The sequence below is a fragment of the Dendronephthya gigantea genome, unplaced genomic scaffold, assembly GCF_004324835.1.
Source record: "Dendronephthya gigantea isolate DGI-Jeju-01 unplaced genomic scaffold, DenGig_1.0 000068F, whole genome shotgun sequence".
Lineage (NCBI taxonomy): Eukaryota > Metazoa > Cnidaria > Anthozoa > Malacalcyonacea > Nephtheidae > Dendronephthya > Dendronephthya gigantea.
The window spans coordinates 259,956-277,393 of NW_021163078.1; the positions used below are offsets into that span (position 1 = coordinate 259,956).

General features: G+C 37.7%; 1 protein-coding gene across 1 annotated transcript in view; it reads right to left on the minus strand.

Moving 5' to 3' along the window:
- Positions 1–3,119: 3,119 nt before the first annotated feature.
- The window catches only part of LOC114531042, a 28,808-nt gene continuing 14,489 nt past the window's right edge, over positions 3,120–17,438 (minus strand). The window contains exons 2-11 of the mRNA XM_028552685.1: positions 16,851–16,993; positions 14,777–14,831; positions 14,070–14,197; positions 9,615–9,669; positions 8,333–9,257; positions 7,816–8,102; positions 6,389–6,681; positions 5,837–6,003; positions 4,738–5,126; positions 3,120–3,862 (exon numbers count right to left, since the gene is read on the minus strand). Coding sequence (XP_028408486.1) covers positions 3,453–3,862; positions 4,738–5,126; positions 5,837–6,003; positions 6,389–6,681; positions 7,816–8,102; positions 8,333–9,257; positions 9,615–9,669; positions 14,070–14,197; positions 14,777–14,831; positions 16,851–16,904 — 2,763 coding nt within the window. The 5' untranslated portion in view covers positions 16,905–16,993 and the 3' untranslated portion in view covers positions 3,120–3,452. The remainder of the gene's footprint in view (positions 3,863–4,737; positions 5,127–5,836; positions 6,004–6,388; positions 6,682–7,815; positions 8,103–8,332; positions 9,258–9,614; positions 9,670–14,069; positions 14,198–14,776; positions 14,832–16,850; positions 16,994–17,438) is intronic.

The window sequence follows — 17,438 nt, forward strand, 5'->3', positions numbered from 1 at the left end:
GTCAATTTCGATTATGCTATTTGGCAAGGAGTTCCACAGTGATACTGCTCGATATTCAAATGATCGTTGTCCAGCATTAGGTCTATAGCCTGGTATATTTAATTTTTGTACGTTCCTAGTATTTCTTTGATGATCTTTTTTGAAATAGTTCAGCAAGATAATCATGCGCTAGTCCATTTAGACACAAATTGTCAATAAGGTATTGCAACATGCTAGCAACAGGTGGTCAGTTTAATTGTTTGAGTACTGGTAAGATTTGATCATATTTTCTTCTTCCTGTCATTATTCTCGCCGCAAAATTTTGAACTCTTTGTAGCTTCTCAATATTTTTCTTTGTAGTACTAGACCATACAGTTGAACAGTAATACAGTTTTGAAAATATACTAAGAATGAGATTATGCTTTCCGGCCAATTCCGACCGGAATCAAATAGGTGTTTAACCCTATAGAGTTAACCCAATAGAGTCACGAATTTCGCGGCTTACTCGCGAGAAAAATTTCGGCATGACTGCAAAATCAGTCAAATTCTAGAAATTTGCGACATAATGAGTGTATGGTGTCACATGCTAATGATGATGATGTCACATGATGAAGATGTCATATGATGTATGGTGTCACATGATGATGTATGGTGTCACATGATGATCGCATCGTGTAAATCGGCTTTAACGCAACAAATATCAAATATAATCCCAAAAGACGCAATGTGTCTTGCATAGCAGGATATAACCTTTTATTATATACACAAGCGCCAGATATGAAGTATGCTGCAGTTTCATTGGTTGGCTACTAGACAGATATTAGCTCATATCTGTCTAGTAGAGAAAGTAAACAAAATGGCTGAAAGATTTGGGGAGTTGAGTGAAATAGAAATCCAAGCTTTAGTTGATAATAGCACACTAAAATGCACCGAAAGGGCGACAAAGTTTGTGTATATAATAAAACAGTTATTCTTCCCACTCTCGTGGTATATGGCCGATAGCCAACTGAACTCGGCGCTACGCGCCTCGTCGGCTATCAGCTCATATACGACTCGAGTTCGCAGAATAACTGTTTAATATATGACCAAACCGATCAGTGTAGCACGATGTGGAACGTTATAGGTTAGGCTTAGATTGGTATATACTAACATAGGAGACACATAGCTATAATTGGAAAATAGAGCTGGTATGTACGGAACTAATTAAACTAATGCATGCATAGCCGAACTAATTAAACTAATTAAACTAATGCAGCATAGTTTCTGTGATACCACGCTACACCACCCTCCACAGTAATAATGTCAAAGTTATTTTAAACAAAAACTGGCCTGCTGATAAATTTACAACCATGCAGTCTTTAGCTATCAACTTACGTAGCTATATTTGGTTTACTCTTCTAAACTTGTACTTAGGTCGCTAAATTTTCTTGAAAATGTTTTCTTAGAACGTCTTGAACGCTGTATGGACACAGTAAAATTCTTGTGTGTGACCTTTAGTGTCAACCGGCAAATATAAACTGATCTGGACTGAAAATCTGAAAAGCACGGAGTTCGTGTTTTAGGCTGGTCAGGGTTCGTAGCCAGGGGAAAGTCGTGGGAGCTGCGACTCCCCATCCCTCGGAAAAATTATTGCTAAAATATATAAAAAAAGTTTAAAATGAATTAATTAAGTACAATTAATTCTAACAGCATGCATTTCCTACTATATATTCCTACTACTTATTATAATAAATTCCAATTCGTGATTCCAGTCCAGTTCGTGTTTTAAGACCCGTTGTCTTGCGCAACCTGTCAGTATAAAGTATATCGCCGAAGTTATTTGTTGCTATATGCCTGTATCTTATGATATACAGTAAAGGAAACAACTGTTAATGTGAAATATATTCCGGTTGTAGGATATAAAAAAACTCTATTTTTGTTTTTTGAAATCTGAACCCTTTAAAACAGAGATTCTACCGTAGAATACCTGCATGTGTCATAGCGGATTTGTGGGATCCAGTCCCCGGATTTGAATACCCCTGCATCCATGCAGTTCAATTGAAGGAATATCGATAACGGTAGTATGTAATAATGGAATAATGCGTGCATGTTTATTATATATATATGTTTGCTCACACAAGGAAAATATTCGCCGCAATGACTTTGCAATGTCAATTATGCGGCTGTAACTGAAGTTGATTCAGACATTCAGTTGATTTTAAGGGAATGTATTTTGATATTTTAGTGGTGCAACTGACTGACTTGTAGAGGAGTATTGCGAGTGCCATTGTCGGGGTGAAACTAAACTTTGTCCAATTTTGTACTCCAGTCTCCGAAAAAGGACCGTAAAGTTACTCGAGTCACTGCAGGCATTGACTAGATCGGGTAATCCCTGACATAAATCCTGTATAAGTTTGACATTCTCGTCAACGTCCCAGATCTGCAACACCTCGTTATACGTTTAATTTCAAGCTTGATGACACTCGTCCATTTGTTTATCATCATGCAGCAAACCAGTGTATATACCTCTTGATTAGTCACTAGCATATTATGTAATAGAGCATATGGTACTGTGTACTGAAATAAAATGTACTTTGACGTTGTCGTTTGAGATTGCGTTCTTTGCATGTTACCTGTTCGGGATAAAATTTCATAGCTTCGTTCCCACGATATCTTTCAAACTCAAATAGAGGCGTCCTTCGTTTACGTTGTTCGAATAAGGTTTTGATGCGACGTGTGGATCAGCCGTTCGAGACTTGGTCAGGTGGAACTTGTTCACGGCCTATCCCAGAGTATGCTGCTAAAATATTCTTTCTCAAACACCACACCTGTTATACAGAGAAAATTTGCTTGAAATTCGCTTCTATAATTGCAACCATTCCTCAAGCGATTTTACACGAAGAAGGTGTTGTCTCAATTACCCAGTAATTCCAAACTGATTCTTCAATATTCTATCAACTCGGTATTTCCCAACTAATCTGGCCATTAAAGCGCAAACGTTTTAACCCTGCAATTTTAAATAGCTTTCAATTGTATTTATAAAGAGCATGCTACGCAGTGAAGTGAATAATACTGTACAGACTAATTATAGTTGATAAGAATATGCATTATTTGACATGAATACATAAGAGTAGTTGAATTATACCTATTAATTAGGGCTAATAAGTATTGACATACATTTTGTGAGTTCACTGCCATTAGATTTCAACTAGTATAAATTAAAACGTATAGTTTTAGAAGCTACTTTTATACGACCGGGTTTCTAGAATAGAATTATAAAAAGTTATTATTAGAGCCACATATGACATCTCACAGTAAAAGTTGTCCCAAAAAGAGATGACTCTTTAGAAGTTTCCTTTTGTTATAACTCAATTCCGGTAGTTTTCCTGGATGAAAACAATAAAATAAACATTTTCCAGGTTGGATATTTCAATCATTCTGTGCATGTAACAGACGCGCCCATACATAACCAGTCCTGGATGTTGGTGAGTAAACTACACATGTGTCATTAATTTGGGTTGTTTAAAACTTTTACTAGCTGGTTTTAGAAAATCATCGCATTCCATACACGCTCTGTAACCTTCTCTGTGATAAACAGTGAACAAACGAGGTGTAAAAAATTGGTTTCCAGTTGTATGACGAGGAAAGGATAAACAACTCTCACAGCAATGCCGGTATGAGCAACAACTCCAACAATCACAGCAACCCAAACCCACAGGAAAACCGGAAACACTTTCGATTTCTTCTTGTGTGAGCGTCGGTCCCTCGCCCCATTTGCTGTCAAGATTCTCTTTTTCATCTTTCCAGGTTTTCTTGTCCTTTTCCTCGTCCTTTACGACCGTGGATGGAGAACGCGGAGCAATTAGGACAATGTGGCCCTCGTCCTTGGAATCTTTATTGCGGTCTGAAAAGAAATATATAGAAATTTTATTACTAGTAGCTAGTCCGCGTATTATATGAAAAATCCAGTAAATCGAATCAAATGCTGAATACTGTTATATATTTTAGGAATTTGGTAGCATTAGTAATTAATTAGTAGCAACCAATGACAAAGTAGTTGATAGAGAAGATATAATCTGGTATCGGAAACGTAAGGTGAATTAATTGTGAAGTGATAGCGGAGATGTAAGGACTGTGTCTCCATTGCAAGTGAAAAAATAAATAATATAAAACCAACAAAATTGTGAATGTGAATAGTGTTGCGAGCGCATCGAAACGAACAGAATTTCCAACAATACCAATCAATTAAGTAATAATTACATACGGATTCTCGTTTTGCGATTTTGAAGAACGCGGAACGATTAAGACAATTTGGCTTTCACGAACCTCATTGAAACCTATATATATCGAGGTATATATAAAGCCAAATTACAGGACAAAATTACTCAACGCAAATTTGGAAGAATTTGTAAGTTTGTAGCGCCAGATTAAACTGGACGCAAATATTCCACAAAACATTAACAATTTTATAGCTTTAAGTAAAAATGAACGTAGGAAAAACATCATCCCACAATATCTATGAATATGTATGAAGATATCTATGAATCAACGCTTTCACTAAACATATAGGCGAAGTAAAAAAAGAACCTTCAATTGAGAGCCTTCTCTTAGAGATACAGGCTTGGCACCAGAAATGATATTTCTGCCAAATTTGTGAAATCCAGCGATGAAACGATGAAATATTTTTTCTATTCTTTTCCGGAAAACTTACCAAACTGCATGGGGAACGTTGTGAGACACTTACGGTCAAAGTTGAATTTTTCTTAGCTAAACACCTACCAGTTTCAGAGTAAAGAACTTTAAACTTATACATCCTTGGATATTTCTGATTTTCTACATCCTTGGGATGGACATATTTATTCTTTATGTCAGTCAACACATCTCCTCCGTCCATTGCAGTGAAAGAGCAATCCAATATCTCACGCGCATACTCCATAACCTGTATGATTTCCTTGGCATAGTCATCTTCTGATTCAATATGGGATCCATCCGCGACCAGAATTCTCGGTAATCGCAACTTTAACAGGGGTAAGAGGCCATAGTTTTCAAAATGGCCACCGTCACTTAGATGTAACATCGCTGGTGGTGTTGAACCATGGTGGATGAAATTTAAAAGCGAATTCACAAAACGATAAATGGGCAGGTGTACAAGTAACCAACTGTGTGTTCTGCAATAATATGACAAAACCTCTTCAAATTAATGATTTCAGGAAGGCCTCTGTACAAAAAGGTAGAAAATAATAGATAAATATTGGTAAGTATGCTTGCTAAATTAGAGACGAGCGGTTTTGCTGTCGAAAACTAACAGTCGTCGATAACTAAAAAATAACGTCTGTGAAGTTGTAGTCGTCGGGAATTACCCGATTTTCTGAGGGAAAACTCGTCACTTGTCGGCGACTATTTTTGAGTGACAAGCCAAATTTTCACAGTGAGACAGTCATCGACGAGTAATAATTGTCGACAACTATCCTTCACTTTGAAACATTGTGTGCGTTTCTCAGGAAAATTTTAAAATGGAGGAAAAATAAACTAAATATTTCGAGAAAGGTGCATGTAAAATATTTTTTATTGGGTCACGGGAAAAATGTTTGACTTCGTTTTAAATAGGCATAGTTGGTATATCCGATCGAGTCAGAGATAGCTGCCAGTCATGCACGGTTTATATTATTCTGCATTAGAGATAGATGATTGAGAAATAAGGGTTTTTTTAATTGGTCCCGGAAATAAAAAAAAACTAAAGTTAAGAAGGTAAGAGAAAGGTATTCGTTTCGACAAATCTATTGTTGAAGAGGAGTCTTTATTCATTTGCATCTTTCATGTATATGTGTCTTTGCTAAGTCGTCCAGGCAGATTGTATGTTTTTTAAAAATGTACTTACGGCGAATTATTAAAACAGGCCGATATCAAGATGCAAACCAATATCAGTGACGCAATTATAGCTGTAATTACCACGGTCGAGACCGCAGAAAAGTCGAATGTCCAAAGTACAATTCCTGCAATGCCAATTAATAAAAATATGGCAAAATTTCCAATATATAAGCAAACCTATATTGAAAGAAAAAATATCAAAGTTATACAATACTCTGCAATTAGTATATGGCATATTTTTCAATATAGGCCCTAGTAATTGAAAGATCATGAGCATTTTGACTAATTTTTGATACAGCTACACTATAACTATTACAATTACATGCATGAAGTAACCCTTCGCCATTTCACTACACAATTTCCTGAGCTAACCCAATGCCCGGGTGTAATCACTGATATCCGAGTGGAATTATTACCGGCGCTTCACACCCGCTCGAGAATAAATTTAACAAGAAAATTAAATTTAATTGCTTTGTAATCTTGTTACCAGTAAAAATGACAGACAAAACTATTGGGATGGAGATTGACAAATATATCGTATTTATTATAGGCAAAAACTTACCCAATGACATATACCAGCATTTCTTTCATTACCCATGTCATAAACAAGATTTGTAGCCATTTCCATGCCCAGCAAAGTCAAAATATGCGTAAAATTTTGTTCTTCTGCTTCATGCTTTCCAAGATAGGGCGAGAGGGCCGCGGCAGACATTGCCATCGCTGAAGATAATTTAATATCACTGGGTTTCAGTTTTTCTGCGAAATCTTTGCCATTCAAACAGCTCGTTCTGAATTTGTCCAGATTTGGATTTTGATTAGGTATAGCTTCCGGTTGCTGATCTATCACAGAAATCCCTTCAAAAAAGAAACTATATATAGTATATATATGGGAATTTACTTCATTTAAATTCATGATATCGGTTTATGATGCCGTAACTACAAGTATTGTACGGTATTTACAACTTCGTGGTTTAAGAAGGATTAAACATCTGCTATATGTTCATGAGTTTCCCACAAGTGTACGCGGGGCTTTCTTTTTAAGAGGGAAGTGAATATTTTGTGTAACCGAAACGGAAAATTCCCCTCTTCATTTCAAGCTTATTCCCCTTCCTAACAATGTAAACTCGATCTTATTTATCTTAGTTCAACCTGAGTAGATAATTGAGTTCGGACAGGTGACGGTACTTGGCTGTAAAACCGTTGTTATATCCCATAACATCTTTTTAGCCAAATAACCGTTATTAGCTATATCCGAATTACGCGTAGGTAGATTTTTAAAGTTGAAAGTACTTTCATTTTTTAGTTTATACATGTTGATATAAATAAAGAAAGTGTTGGAGAATCCACTTTTTATATTTTAGGGAAAAAGAAATAAATTTATTTGATTAGTTTATCTACGCAGTATTCTTCCGGCATGTATTATTGTCCGCCAAATTATTGTGATATAGGCTATTTGTGTATAAGGAATTACAGTCAATTACACTCAAGCTCCGTTCACACTACACCAAATTTATTGGCACGGCACGACTAAAATGGGTACCCGTGCTCAATTTTATTAGTGCTCAGACAAAGGTCGGGCACTAATGAGATGGGCATGCACGGGGACCTATTTTAGCCGTGCCGTGCCGATAAATCGAGTGTAGTGTAAACAGGGCTTCAATCATCGCAGTCAGTCACTGAAAGCTCTATTAATATTTAGCCGTGTTGACCTTTTAGAAGAATTGACTAGTAAGAAAACTCAACAGATCAATAGCTATACTCACGCACCTAGTGCTGGACGCAGGGTTAAGTAGAATAAATTACACCTTACTAACAATTCTAAAGTTCACTGATTTTTCAAAGAATATTATATTTAAACCATGGCAAATTAGAGATTTTTTTCTTCCCTACACTAGATCGTTATAATAATATAGTACTATTAAATGCGAAAAATAGTGAACTGAGAGAAAATATCCTACAACTAGAGGCAGGCGTAAGAATTTTACTAACCTTTTGAGCTCATCGTGAGTAGATTATATTTTCGATCGTAGTTTTTGCGCCAACCGTTTACTACCACATTACTGAGGTACTCTGGTTTCATTACTTTTTTTCCCAAGTTTTGCAATGTTATTTCTCCCCCGCTTTGCTGGTCATTTGGAGCCTCTTCGTCGACTTTAGGTGGACACACGCAAGACGCACAAAAACACGATGGACAGTGGCCACCAGGAAAGATGTCATAACAATAACAGCATATTTTGGATTGTGGAGGTTTATAAAAAGCTTTCTGCAGTCTCCACCTGTAAGAAACACATTTCGCAGGTTTAGAACTTTTCTCATTAAAAACACTAGTTCGTATTCATTCTTATAAGACATGCATAGCGAACCTAATGATATTAGATATTCAGACAACACAGCGTATTTTAAAACGTATATAAGTTCAAAATGAGAACAAACAATGTGACTTTAGCAGTTTGTTTCTATAATAAGTTATGTGATTATCAATTATAGGACTTGTAAATTCTCACACCTGTTATAAATATGAACCAAGCGAAGTGGAAAATCTCCAAGAATCGAAAATACTGCTAATATCACCACAGAAACAATGAAACATATCTCAAATCTCTCTTTTGTGTACTCAAATGTGAGAAGTTTTCTCTCATATAGGTGCCAGTACACGACATATGAGTAGGAATAGATAAGAATCACAAGGGAAGAGTACTTGCGCAAAACTGGAACAAAAAACCAGAAGAATGCCGTAATAACAATTATGCCGACCTGAATAACAAGGGGCGAAAATCGTAGGAATTCGTTAATGAACCATGGCAGAAACGTAAAAGCAAAAGTAGCACCACAAATTAACTGACCAAGCTTTAAAACCATCTTACACAAGTTCTTCTTCTCGGAAAGTTTCTCACATAAGTTCTCCCAACAGTATTCAAGCAAATGAAAAACAACAAGCAAGCTAAAAGAGATAGAAAAAAGTAGGTTGCGCTCTACACAATCCGTGCTATCAGGATTTACACTACAGAGTGTACCATCAAGAATTTGACCATACAGATGTTTAATAATCAACGCAATTGGAAAAGCGAAAGAGCCCCAACAAGCAATTGGAGTTATTACTGCAACAAAGAAGAGCAAAGCACATAATATCACGAAGTCTAAGCAGCAGCAGCCCTTGACAAATTGACAATCGAAAAAATAGTTTGCATTTTTCCTCATATTGTCAAAAAATTCGTCCGTCCATCCGTTCGGTTCCCCTTTTCGGTATTTCCACTGGACATAAGCACTTCCAGTGTAACCTCCGCCAGACACGCAGCTTAAATAATCAGGTTCTGCATCTCTATCAAGAAGCCTGCGCAGAACACCTGAACAAAAAGCCGCTGACCGGATTCCACCGCCCGAGAAAGCCACGCCCAGCTCATCATGGTTTCGCTGTGTGTTTACCGTGGGTTCTTAAAAAAAATGACAATGGAAAATTTGATCACTTGCTGGTTTACACTCTTGTAACAAGGGAAATTACTATCGTGTATTATGTTGAGTGTTTGCAATGATATTAGAGTCAGCCAGTTATTAGAGTTAAAAAAAAGATATTCTGGTTGGAATACGTTCTTTTTTACCTGAAAAACACCCTGAAGGTTTTATCTGGATATAATTTGCAGATATATAGTAAAAATTGCAATAAATATTTACAAAACAAGGAATTCTTTTTTTAAGAGTAAATACAAGCCAACTGAGTTTTTCCTGGCCAGCTGCATACATTCCAGCCTCTTCAGAAGGTTTGTATAAATTATTTTTTATAAGACCATTACCTGATTGATTTGTTGAAGATGATGTTGCGCCTGACTTATTATCCGCGTCTTCATTCTGAAACAACAGAATAAACAGGGCTATGATAAGTTGCAAAATTGGCTGACATTTTAAAAATCCCACACGAAGCATAGGCAGCCCAAAAATAGTGGTAGAAAGCTGTAACTTATTGATTGTGACTAAATTCGCCCCATTCTTTTTCCACTAAACTCGCGCCGGTACTTTTTCCCAACTTTCCCACAATATTTTGACATTTTTCTTTGGTAGGTAGATAGAAAAATTATCAGTATTGATTGTGCTATATTTTTTATTGGTTTTCGTTAACGTGTATGAAGCATTTTGCTATTCCCACAGGGACTTCGGCCGCATAATGCCAAGATAGAAGCTAATTCTTAATCACCGTATTAGTATGTAAATGGAATAATTAGGCATCAATAAAATAGCTTAAAACGAGTGTAAGGCCAGGTTTTGCTCATTCACTGTTCGAAAACAGAAGAGAACAGATAGATCGGTCAAATTTATTGCAATAGATCTCCGGATGTCGCAACTGAGCCTATAACCAATGGATAGCCCGGTTGTTCCTGCTGAAATAAATGTCGAAGAAGTTATTAAAGCCTTCAACGTCGCTCATGCAAACGCCGCTCCACAAGAAGCAGTAGCAGAACGCCCAGCTGAGATACCAGCAGAACGCGGCCAACCTAAAGAACAACAACCTCCAGCGGTACCGCGAGCAGAAGCCCACGAACAACAGCGAATAATCCCGCCACCTTTGCCTCGGGTTAGTATGGTTTTCGTTTGTCAAGCCACGCCTTTGTCATTTGGGCGTCCCGGTGTTTTCGTCTAATGTTTCACTGTATAATCCAAATTGTTTGCGTCTTGTTCTTTGTCACTCTTCGGTCATGGTCGCTTAGTTCCAGTACATTAATACTTGTATACAATACAGTACATTAATACTTGTATAAGTTATGGAACCACCGTTCGGGCAAGTATAATACACCCTGCTCAGCAATAGCTACCGCCACTTTACACGGAGTCCAGTTAAATCCTAACATTGATCGTATATCTTGCCCAATTCAATTTTATCACGCTTGTTTATCGACGCTCGGGGTGACATAGTCTCTGTGTGAGACCAGACTCTCTGTGTGAGACAACTCGAATTAACCCTCTGGATGAAAATTCTCTGTGTGAGGCGATTGGAATTTGTTTATGTGTTCTACAATGGAATTTGTTCTCGGTGTGGGACAACAGCAACTTCCATTTGACCAGAACGATTTAATGATGAAAATTAGTCTCTGTGTGAGGAAACCTCTGTGCGAAGCAGTCCCGGTGTGCGACAAGATCTTCTGCTTAAAACAAGTGAAATTTGCTCTCTGTGTGAGAAAATCCCTGTGTGGGATGATTACTTTATGCTCTGTGTGAGGCAATCTCTGTGTGAGGACAACTAATTTAGTTTGTTGTGCCACGATATTTCACTGGTATGCAATAAGAACATTTGTGTTCGATGCGCACCCGAGAAATGTTTACTCTATGACTATGTGAGATAGCGACAGTTTCGTATAACTATTCTGATTTACGCATATTTATCTCTGACCAAAGTTGCTTTCTTTCGAAAATTCTCTACGTTTGATCATCCTTATGGTATTTGATTCGAGAGGGGCAATTCTAAACACATGCCTTATACTCTGTCAACGACGGGGTTCTCGATCAGATGCATTAGAGTGAGATGACCTAATTTAACAAAAAAAAAGAAAGCAACAACCAAAAACAAACAAAACCAAACAATAGAGTTGCTACGATGTTGCTTGTCCTCGTCCCTACAACCGATCTAGAGCTCGTTGCTACAACTGTCGTCGGGTTGGTCATTTTGCGCGAAACTGTCCGTATCCCAAATGACGGTTGACACTCAGCGACTCATGGCATTTAAACGTACTTCCTTGAATGAGTTTGAAATTATAAATTTATATGGCGATCTTCCTCCTATATCTACAATGTCAATATTTATATCCCATTGTGTGTAATAAAAATATACACTATTACAGTGTTGATTCCTTTTGTTTCACAGCCAGGGCCGAGTTTCCACAATTTTGACGCTGATTTACAACAAGCTTTACATACCGTGCGTCGCATTGAATGGTGTTCTTCCACGACTGATAAAGCGGTCCCTAGGGGACCACTCCCTCCACTAGGATGGGTCGCCTCGGGCCGGGTGCTTCCCACTCCAGCTTGGCTTTCTTTCCGACATCCAGACCATTTTTTTGCGAATAGGTTCGTAAACACGCCCATTTTTGGGAACATATTCTACGCCACCACATCAAGCGTACTGAAATACACTCCTATATCACCAATGGAGTTGATGTGCACTCCTTTTGGCGTCATTTCACTGGTACTTTTACCTCGACCGAGGTCGACCTTTGAAATTTTTCTCACCATTCCCTGTCTAGGCGGCGGCAGGTGTGAACGTTTTTGCACAACGCATTTCCCCTTTAGAGAATGCGTATATATTCCCTCCATTCGTTTTAATCGGCCCACTCCTGAAGTTTCTTAACACACAATCAGTGTCTTATTCTGTTGTCGTACCAGACCTTTCTCCACGACGGTATTGGTGGCCACTCCTAACAGGTTCCTCTTCTGCTTCCTTTTGTCTCGGCAATAAAGGGGATCCCGACATTCTACGTTTTCCAAGCTCGGAAGGATTCGCACCCAAACCTTTACAATGGGATCTTTGGGTATTTCGAGTTTCACACTGTTTGTTTCCGTCATAGATCTAACCCGAGATACCGCGTGTTTGGCAACCAGCAGAAGCTTGTCCGTATTGTACTTACGCAAACGATCAAGGTTTCCATTTTTTTCAGCGATGTGGTTTTCACAAAGATGCTGCTTGTACATCTCTGTTACCCAGAGTTCCTTCGAACTTCTCGGCTATCAACGCAAGACTGGTGTCCCTCCAATCGGTACAGGAGAAAAAGCCATATAAAAAGCAGACATCACACCTTCAAAGACAGTTGGAGTAATTTTTAGCTTCTTTATCATTATCGAAGTCACTTCTCTCAGCTACGCCGGACGATTTGATCCGTTTTCTTATGTGGAGGGATCAGTTTGGTAAAAAATCATCCACAAGGATTACTGTCCCTTTTTTGGTATGACTGCGCGAAGAACTACTTGTGATTGTCCCAGACGGTTAGCCGCGGGTACCGTAGATAATAATATCGCCAAGTTACGAACTATTTTTCTTTCGACTGGTCGATCAGACACTGTGTCCATGGTTCCGCCGTCAGCAATCCTGCTGCACATCCTTCGGTGAAGTCTTACCTCGCTTCCGTGCGCGAGGAACAAGCAAAAGCCAGGGTTACCGCTCGGCAAGCTGCGCCTTTCTTTTTCGATAAGTTCAAGTCTCTTTGTGCATATTTACGGCATCAAAGTTTGGCTACAGATATACCACCCACATCTCGCTACCTACTCGCACGCGTCCTTGCCTTTTTCGCCCTAGACTTTTATTCTGGAGATCGTGCCTCCGACCCGGGATGTGTCAAGACCAAGGAGATTCTTTCTTTGCCCAAAAAGGAAGGACTCTTGTTCCGTCATACGTTCGGGAAAACACTCCGAGGGAACGATGTCCATACGTTCGCGGTGCGTACATGTGCTGACTCAGTGGTCTGCCCGGTTAAAAACATTTTCCTGTACGTGCATCTTTCGGACGCCATGGGAATCAATTTACGGGACGGTTATTTGTTTCGGGCCTCAAACAGCAAAGGGCAAATAACTCGAAACCCTTTCAAATGTTCTGCGGTGGGAAAACGCTTAAAGAAGCACCTGAATGCTTTGAATCTTTCGGACGGAGAAACCGTGCACAGCTTTCGCTCCGGATGTTCCATAACATATACACAATACTATACACAGACCCGCCGAGTGATGCACACCTCCAAAACAGCTGCCCTCCTTAGTGAAGCTGCCGCACCCGCTACCACGATGCTTTCATCTCCAGCCTCTCGCGTTGGCTCACAATTCCGTAGTCGAAACCGTCTGGACAATTTCTCTGTGACATTTGCTTGACTGTACTGTAATAAAAATATTTTACTTCCGATCTTCTGAGTATTGGAGAAGAGTGACGTATCTACTTCTGTTTTTCGGGGTAGACCATTTAATAAAGCCCAATATGTCTGAGGGGGAAATTGACTAATTCAATAAGTTACAGCTTTCTACAACTATTTTATGGCTGCCTATGCACGAAGCGGCATATTGTAAACTTTTCCGTGCAGGATTGTCTCATCTTGCACGCCTAATAACCAATCAAATTGCGTGTTTCGTTGCAGTTGTTATATAATCAACTTTACCTTTTACACCCTTTTACTTAACAGACCTATACTTTTTGCACAAATATTATCCCTTATATGCTATGATAACAAAAGAAACAATTGACACAATGACAAAATCCAACAAAGGAGTCATTAGTCATGCACCTGATTTTTTGCACTTCCAGTGTAACCTCCGTCGACGTTAGACACGCAGCTTGAATAATCCGGTGACCGGATCCCACTGTTCGGGAATACCACGCGCAGCTCTTCACCCTGTGTGTTTACCGTGAATTCTTAAAAACAATGACAATGGAAAATTTGATCACTCGCCGATTTACACTCTGTGTCATCTACATTATGTTAATTGGGTATCTGCAATGCCAGTTAGAGTTTGCCGAGTTTTACGGTGGTCTAATCATCGAACTGTAATAAAACCTGTAAGGTAGTTTTTCTGAGTTTTTGATCGTTCGAGACAGACGTAGAGGGTAATTAACTAGAAATGTCTAGAACTATGTACAGTACAATCATTCGCTAAATTTTATAAGAATTGAAGAAGAAACAGGCTATTTTTTTGCTTCAATTTTTAGCTTGTACGAAATACCAAAAATTTCAACAAAATAGTAAAAGAACAACAAAGATATTCTGGCTGGAATACGTTCTTTCTTACTTGAAAAACTCCCTAATGGTTTTATCTTGATATAATTATTTTGCAGATAGTGCATAGTAAAAAGTACAATAAATAATTACAAAAACAAGGAATTCTATTTACTAAGGGTAAATCCAAGCTAACTGAATTTTAATTTCCTGGCCAGCTGTACACATTCCAGCCTTTCCAGGAGGTTTGTATAACGTAGTTTTTATAAGACCATTACCTGATTGATATGTCGAAGATGATGTTGCGTGCGACTTCTTATTCGCATGTCGATTCTGAAACAACAGAATAAACAAAGCTATGATAAGTTGCAGTAACGCGTTACGGACAAAGAGATGAGAAAGTGTCATTACTGCCATGATATCGCATCGCGTGAGTTTCCTGAAAGTTTTTATAATTTATTGAAGCAATATTTACAATGAAAATACCTTATTAAGTAGAAAAATTTTTAAGTCATTGGCAATCTATATTGTCGAAAACGTATGCACAGATATGAATACGTTTCCTGAATTAGTCACAACATTGGATATTTTAAATGTTTAATATAAAAACAACTAACGATTGAGGTTTTAAATCTCACACTCTCCTCACTCTCCTCACTCTCCTCACTCTCCTCGCTCTCTCCTCGCTTCCGTTCTTCTTCATTTATCTTAAATGAAGTATTCCCATCTTTCAACAATATACGCAATGAAACGAGAGGATTTTGGATTTGCCATTTGCCATTGGTCAGTCATGCAAATGCTGCGTACATACAATCAACTTTACCTTTTACAACCTTTTACTTTTTACAAACCTACACTTTTTACACAAAGCTTATCCCTTAGCTATGATTACGAATGAAAAAATCCAAGGAATCAGTATGCGCGTGCAATATATATCTCGTGTCGAATGACGGTTATAGTCTACAATACAATACTCATGCACCCGATTTTTTACACTTCAGTGTAAACTCCTCCAAACACGCAACTTAAATAAGCCGGTGACCAGATTCTACCGCTATCATGACAATTCGAACGAAAGAGCATGGGCGCGCAATTCCGTGTTGAACGACAATTATACAGTGTGTATAAAAAAAATTCGAATCGAACTTTGACAGGCTGCTGTGTATAAAATATTAAAGTAAACGATATAATTTTTATATGGCAACAAAGATTAGCTTATTTAGTTTGCGATTATACCGTTCTTATATCGACACGACCGAAACTGGCCGAGTTATCGTCTTTTAAAAATTGTTGCTCGAAATCAAATTTTTCCGCCTCTGGGAATTCGAAGTGAGACCTCCAGACAAAAGAAAATGCAAATTTAATTAAATCGACAAACTGTTATGTAGCAAAATTTACATAATTTCCTGTTAATTCAATAATGAATTTAGGGTCCTATGCCTTTAACATGTCCTCAGTTTCTGTGTGTGCAAGTTTGACAGCGTCGAAGTATACCTTGAATTGCTCGTCGAACCGTATCATAAAATGTTTTTACATGCAATATTCGAATTATATGTTTCTTGTTCCTTGCTTAATTGTGTTCTTCAAAGCGATCGTTGAACATTGAATAAGCAGATTTTGGCGATAAATTTGCATTTTAGTTTTCAGTAATAATTAGATTTTTAAGCCCTTTGGGGTTAATTTTCAATAAAACAAAGATGAACTTATTTAGTTTGCGATTATACCGTCCAATTCCCATCGGCGGAAAATTGTGATTTTAATGAACTTTTTTTGTCGAACCAGTACTCCTTCATTTTTCAACTAAATAACACGTACAACGAAAGAGAAATAAATGAACTTAACAATGGTGTAAAAATCAACCTAATTTGTCAAATATATTTTGCAATATAACACGCAAAATTTAGATTTTATATACCCTGTACAAACCGCTAAAAACGTCTGTGCTCGCGCCAAAATATCGAATAATGGAAAATCTAAATATCAACTTTTGGAACAAAACATGCCCGTTAATTGATAAAATATAAGTTAGGAAAAGACGAAAATATAGAAGACGGATAGACAGAACGATCGTTAAAGTATCGAACGAAATGGAGGAATTCATTTAAATTTTCTTGTTTTTAACGAGGTGGCTTCAGAATATTTTTCGAAAACAAAAGTTTAAGCCTAAAAGTTAAGAAAACCCAAAGAATGAAAGAATGAAAACACTCCTTTTTAACGCCATTTTTAGCCTTCGAAAACGTTCGGAACCGCTTTTTAATTATTTTTAATATCATTTACAGACAGAATTGACGCATGCGCAGACGTTTTTCCGCGGTGTTCAGTTATACAATGTGCATACACTATAATTTACACCTGGTAATTGAATTGACGATTTTTTTTGCCCAGTAACGTTTTTTTTTCGTCCATGTATTTTCTTTTTATTGGGATTGTAAAACAAAGTTGAGAACACCTTCTTGAAGTGATAGCTGAGGTTACTGCACAATTGGTCAACCTTCCTAAAACGAGGGAAAATCAATTAAGATTCAAAAAGTAGAAGGTCTTAATTTCAAGTGAAAGTTATACACATCTCAAATTCAGGGCGAGGAACAATAAGGCGGTCCACTAAAGAAAATTTACGATTATCCTCTTTTGAAAAACTCTAGGGATACAAGCCTAAATGTCTTCCTTCTCGATCTTGGATATCTTTAATCCAAGAAATACTGAATTATACAAAGTACGCGAGAATTAAAGCTATATTGAAATCTATATCTGCATGGTTATGGTCAAGCTTATTACCAAACCCTTTCCTAATATTAGAACATTAACAGAGAAACAGAATCAGTTCATTCCATTCCATTAATCCAGCGTAAAAAATATCGTTTCATGATATTTTTATATATAATGGTAAAAACTATTTTGATGAAACTTGCTTTATCAACTTATCACTTATCCAATGATGAC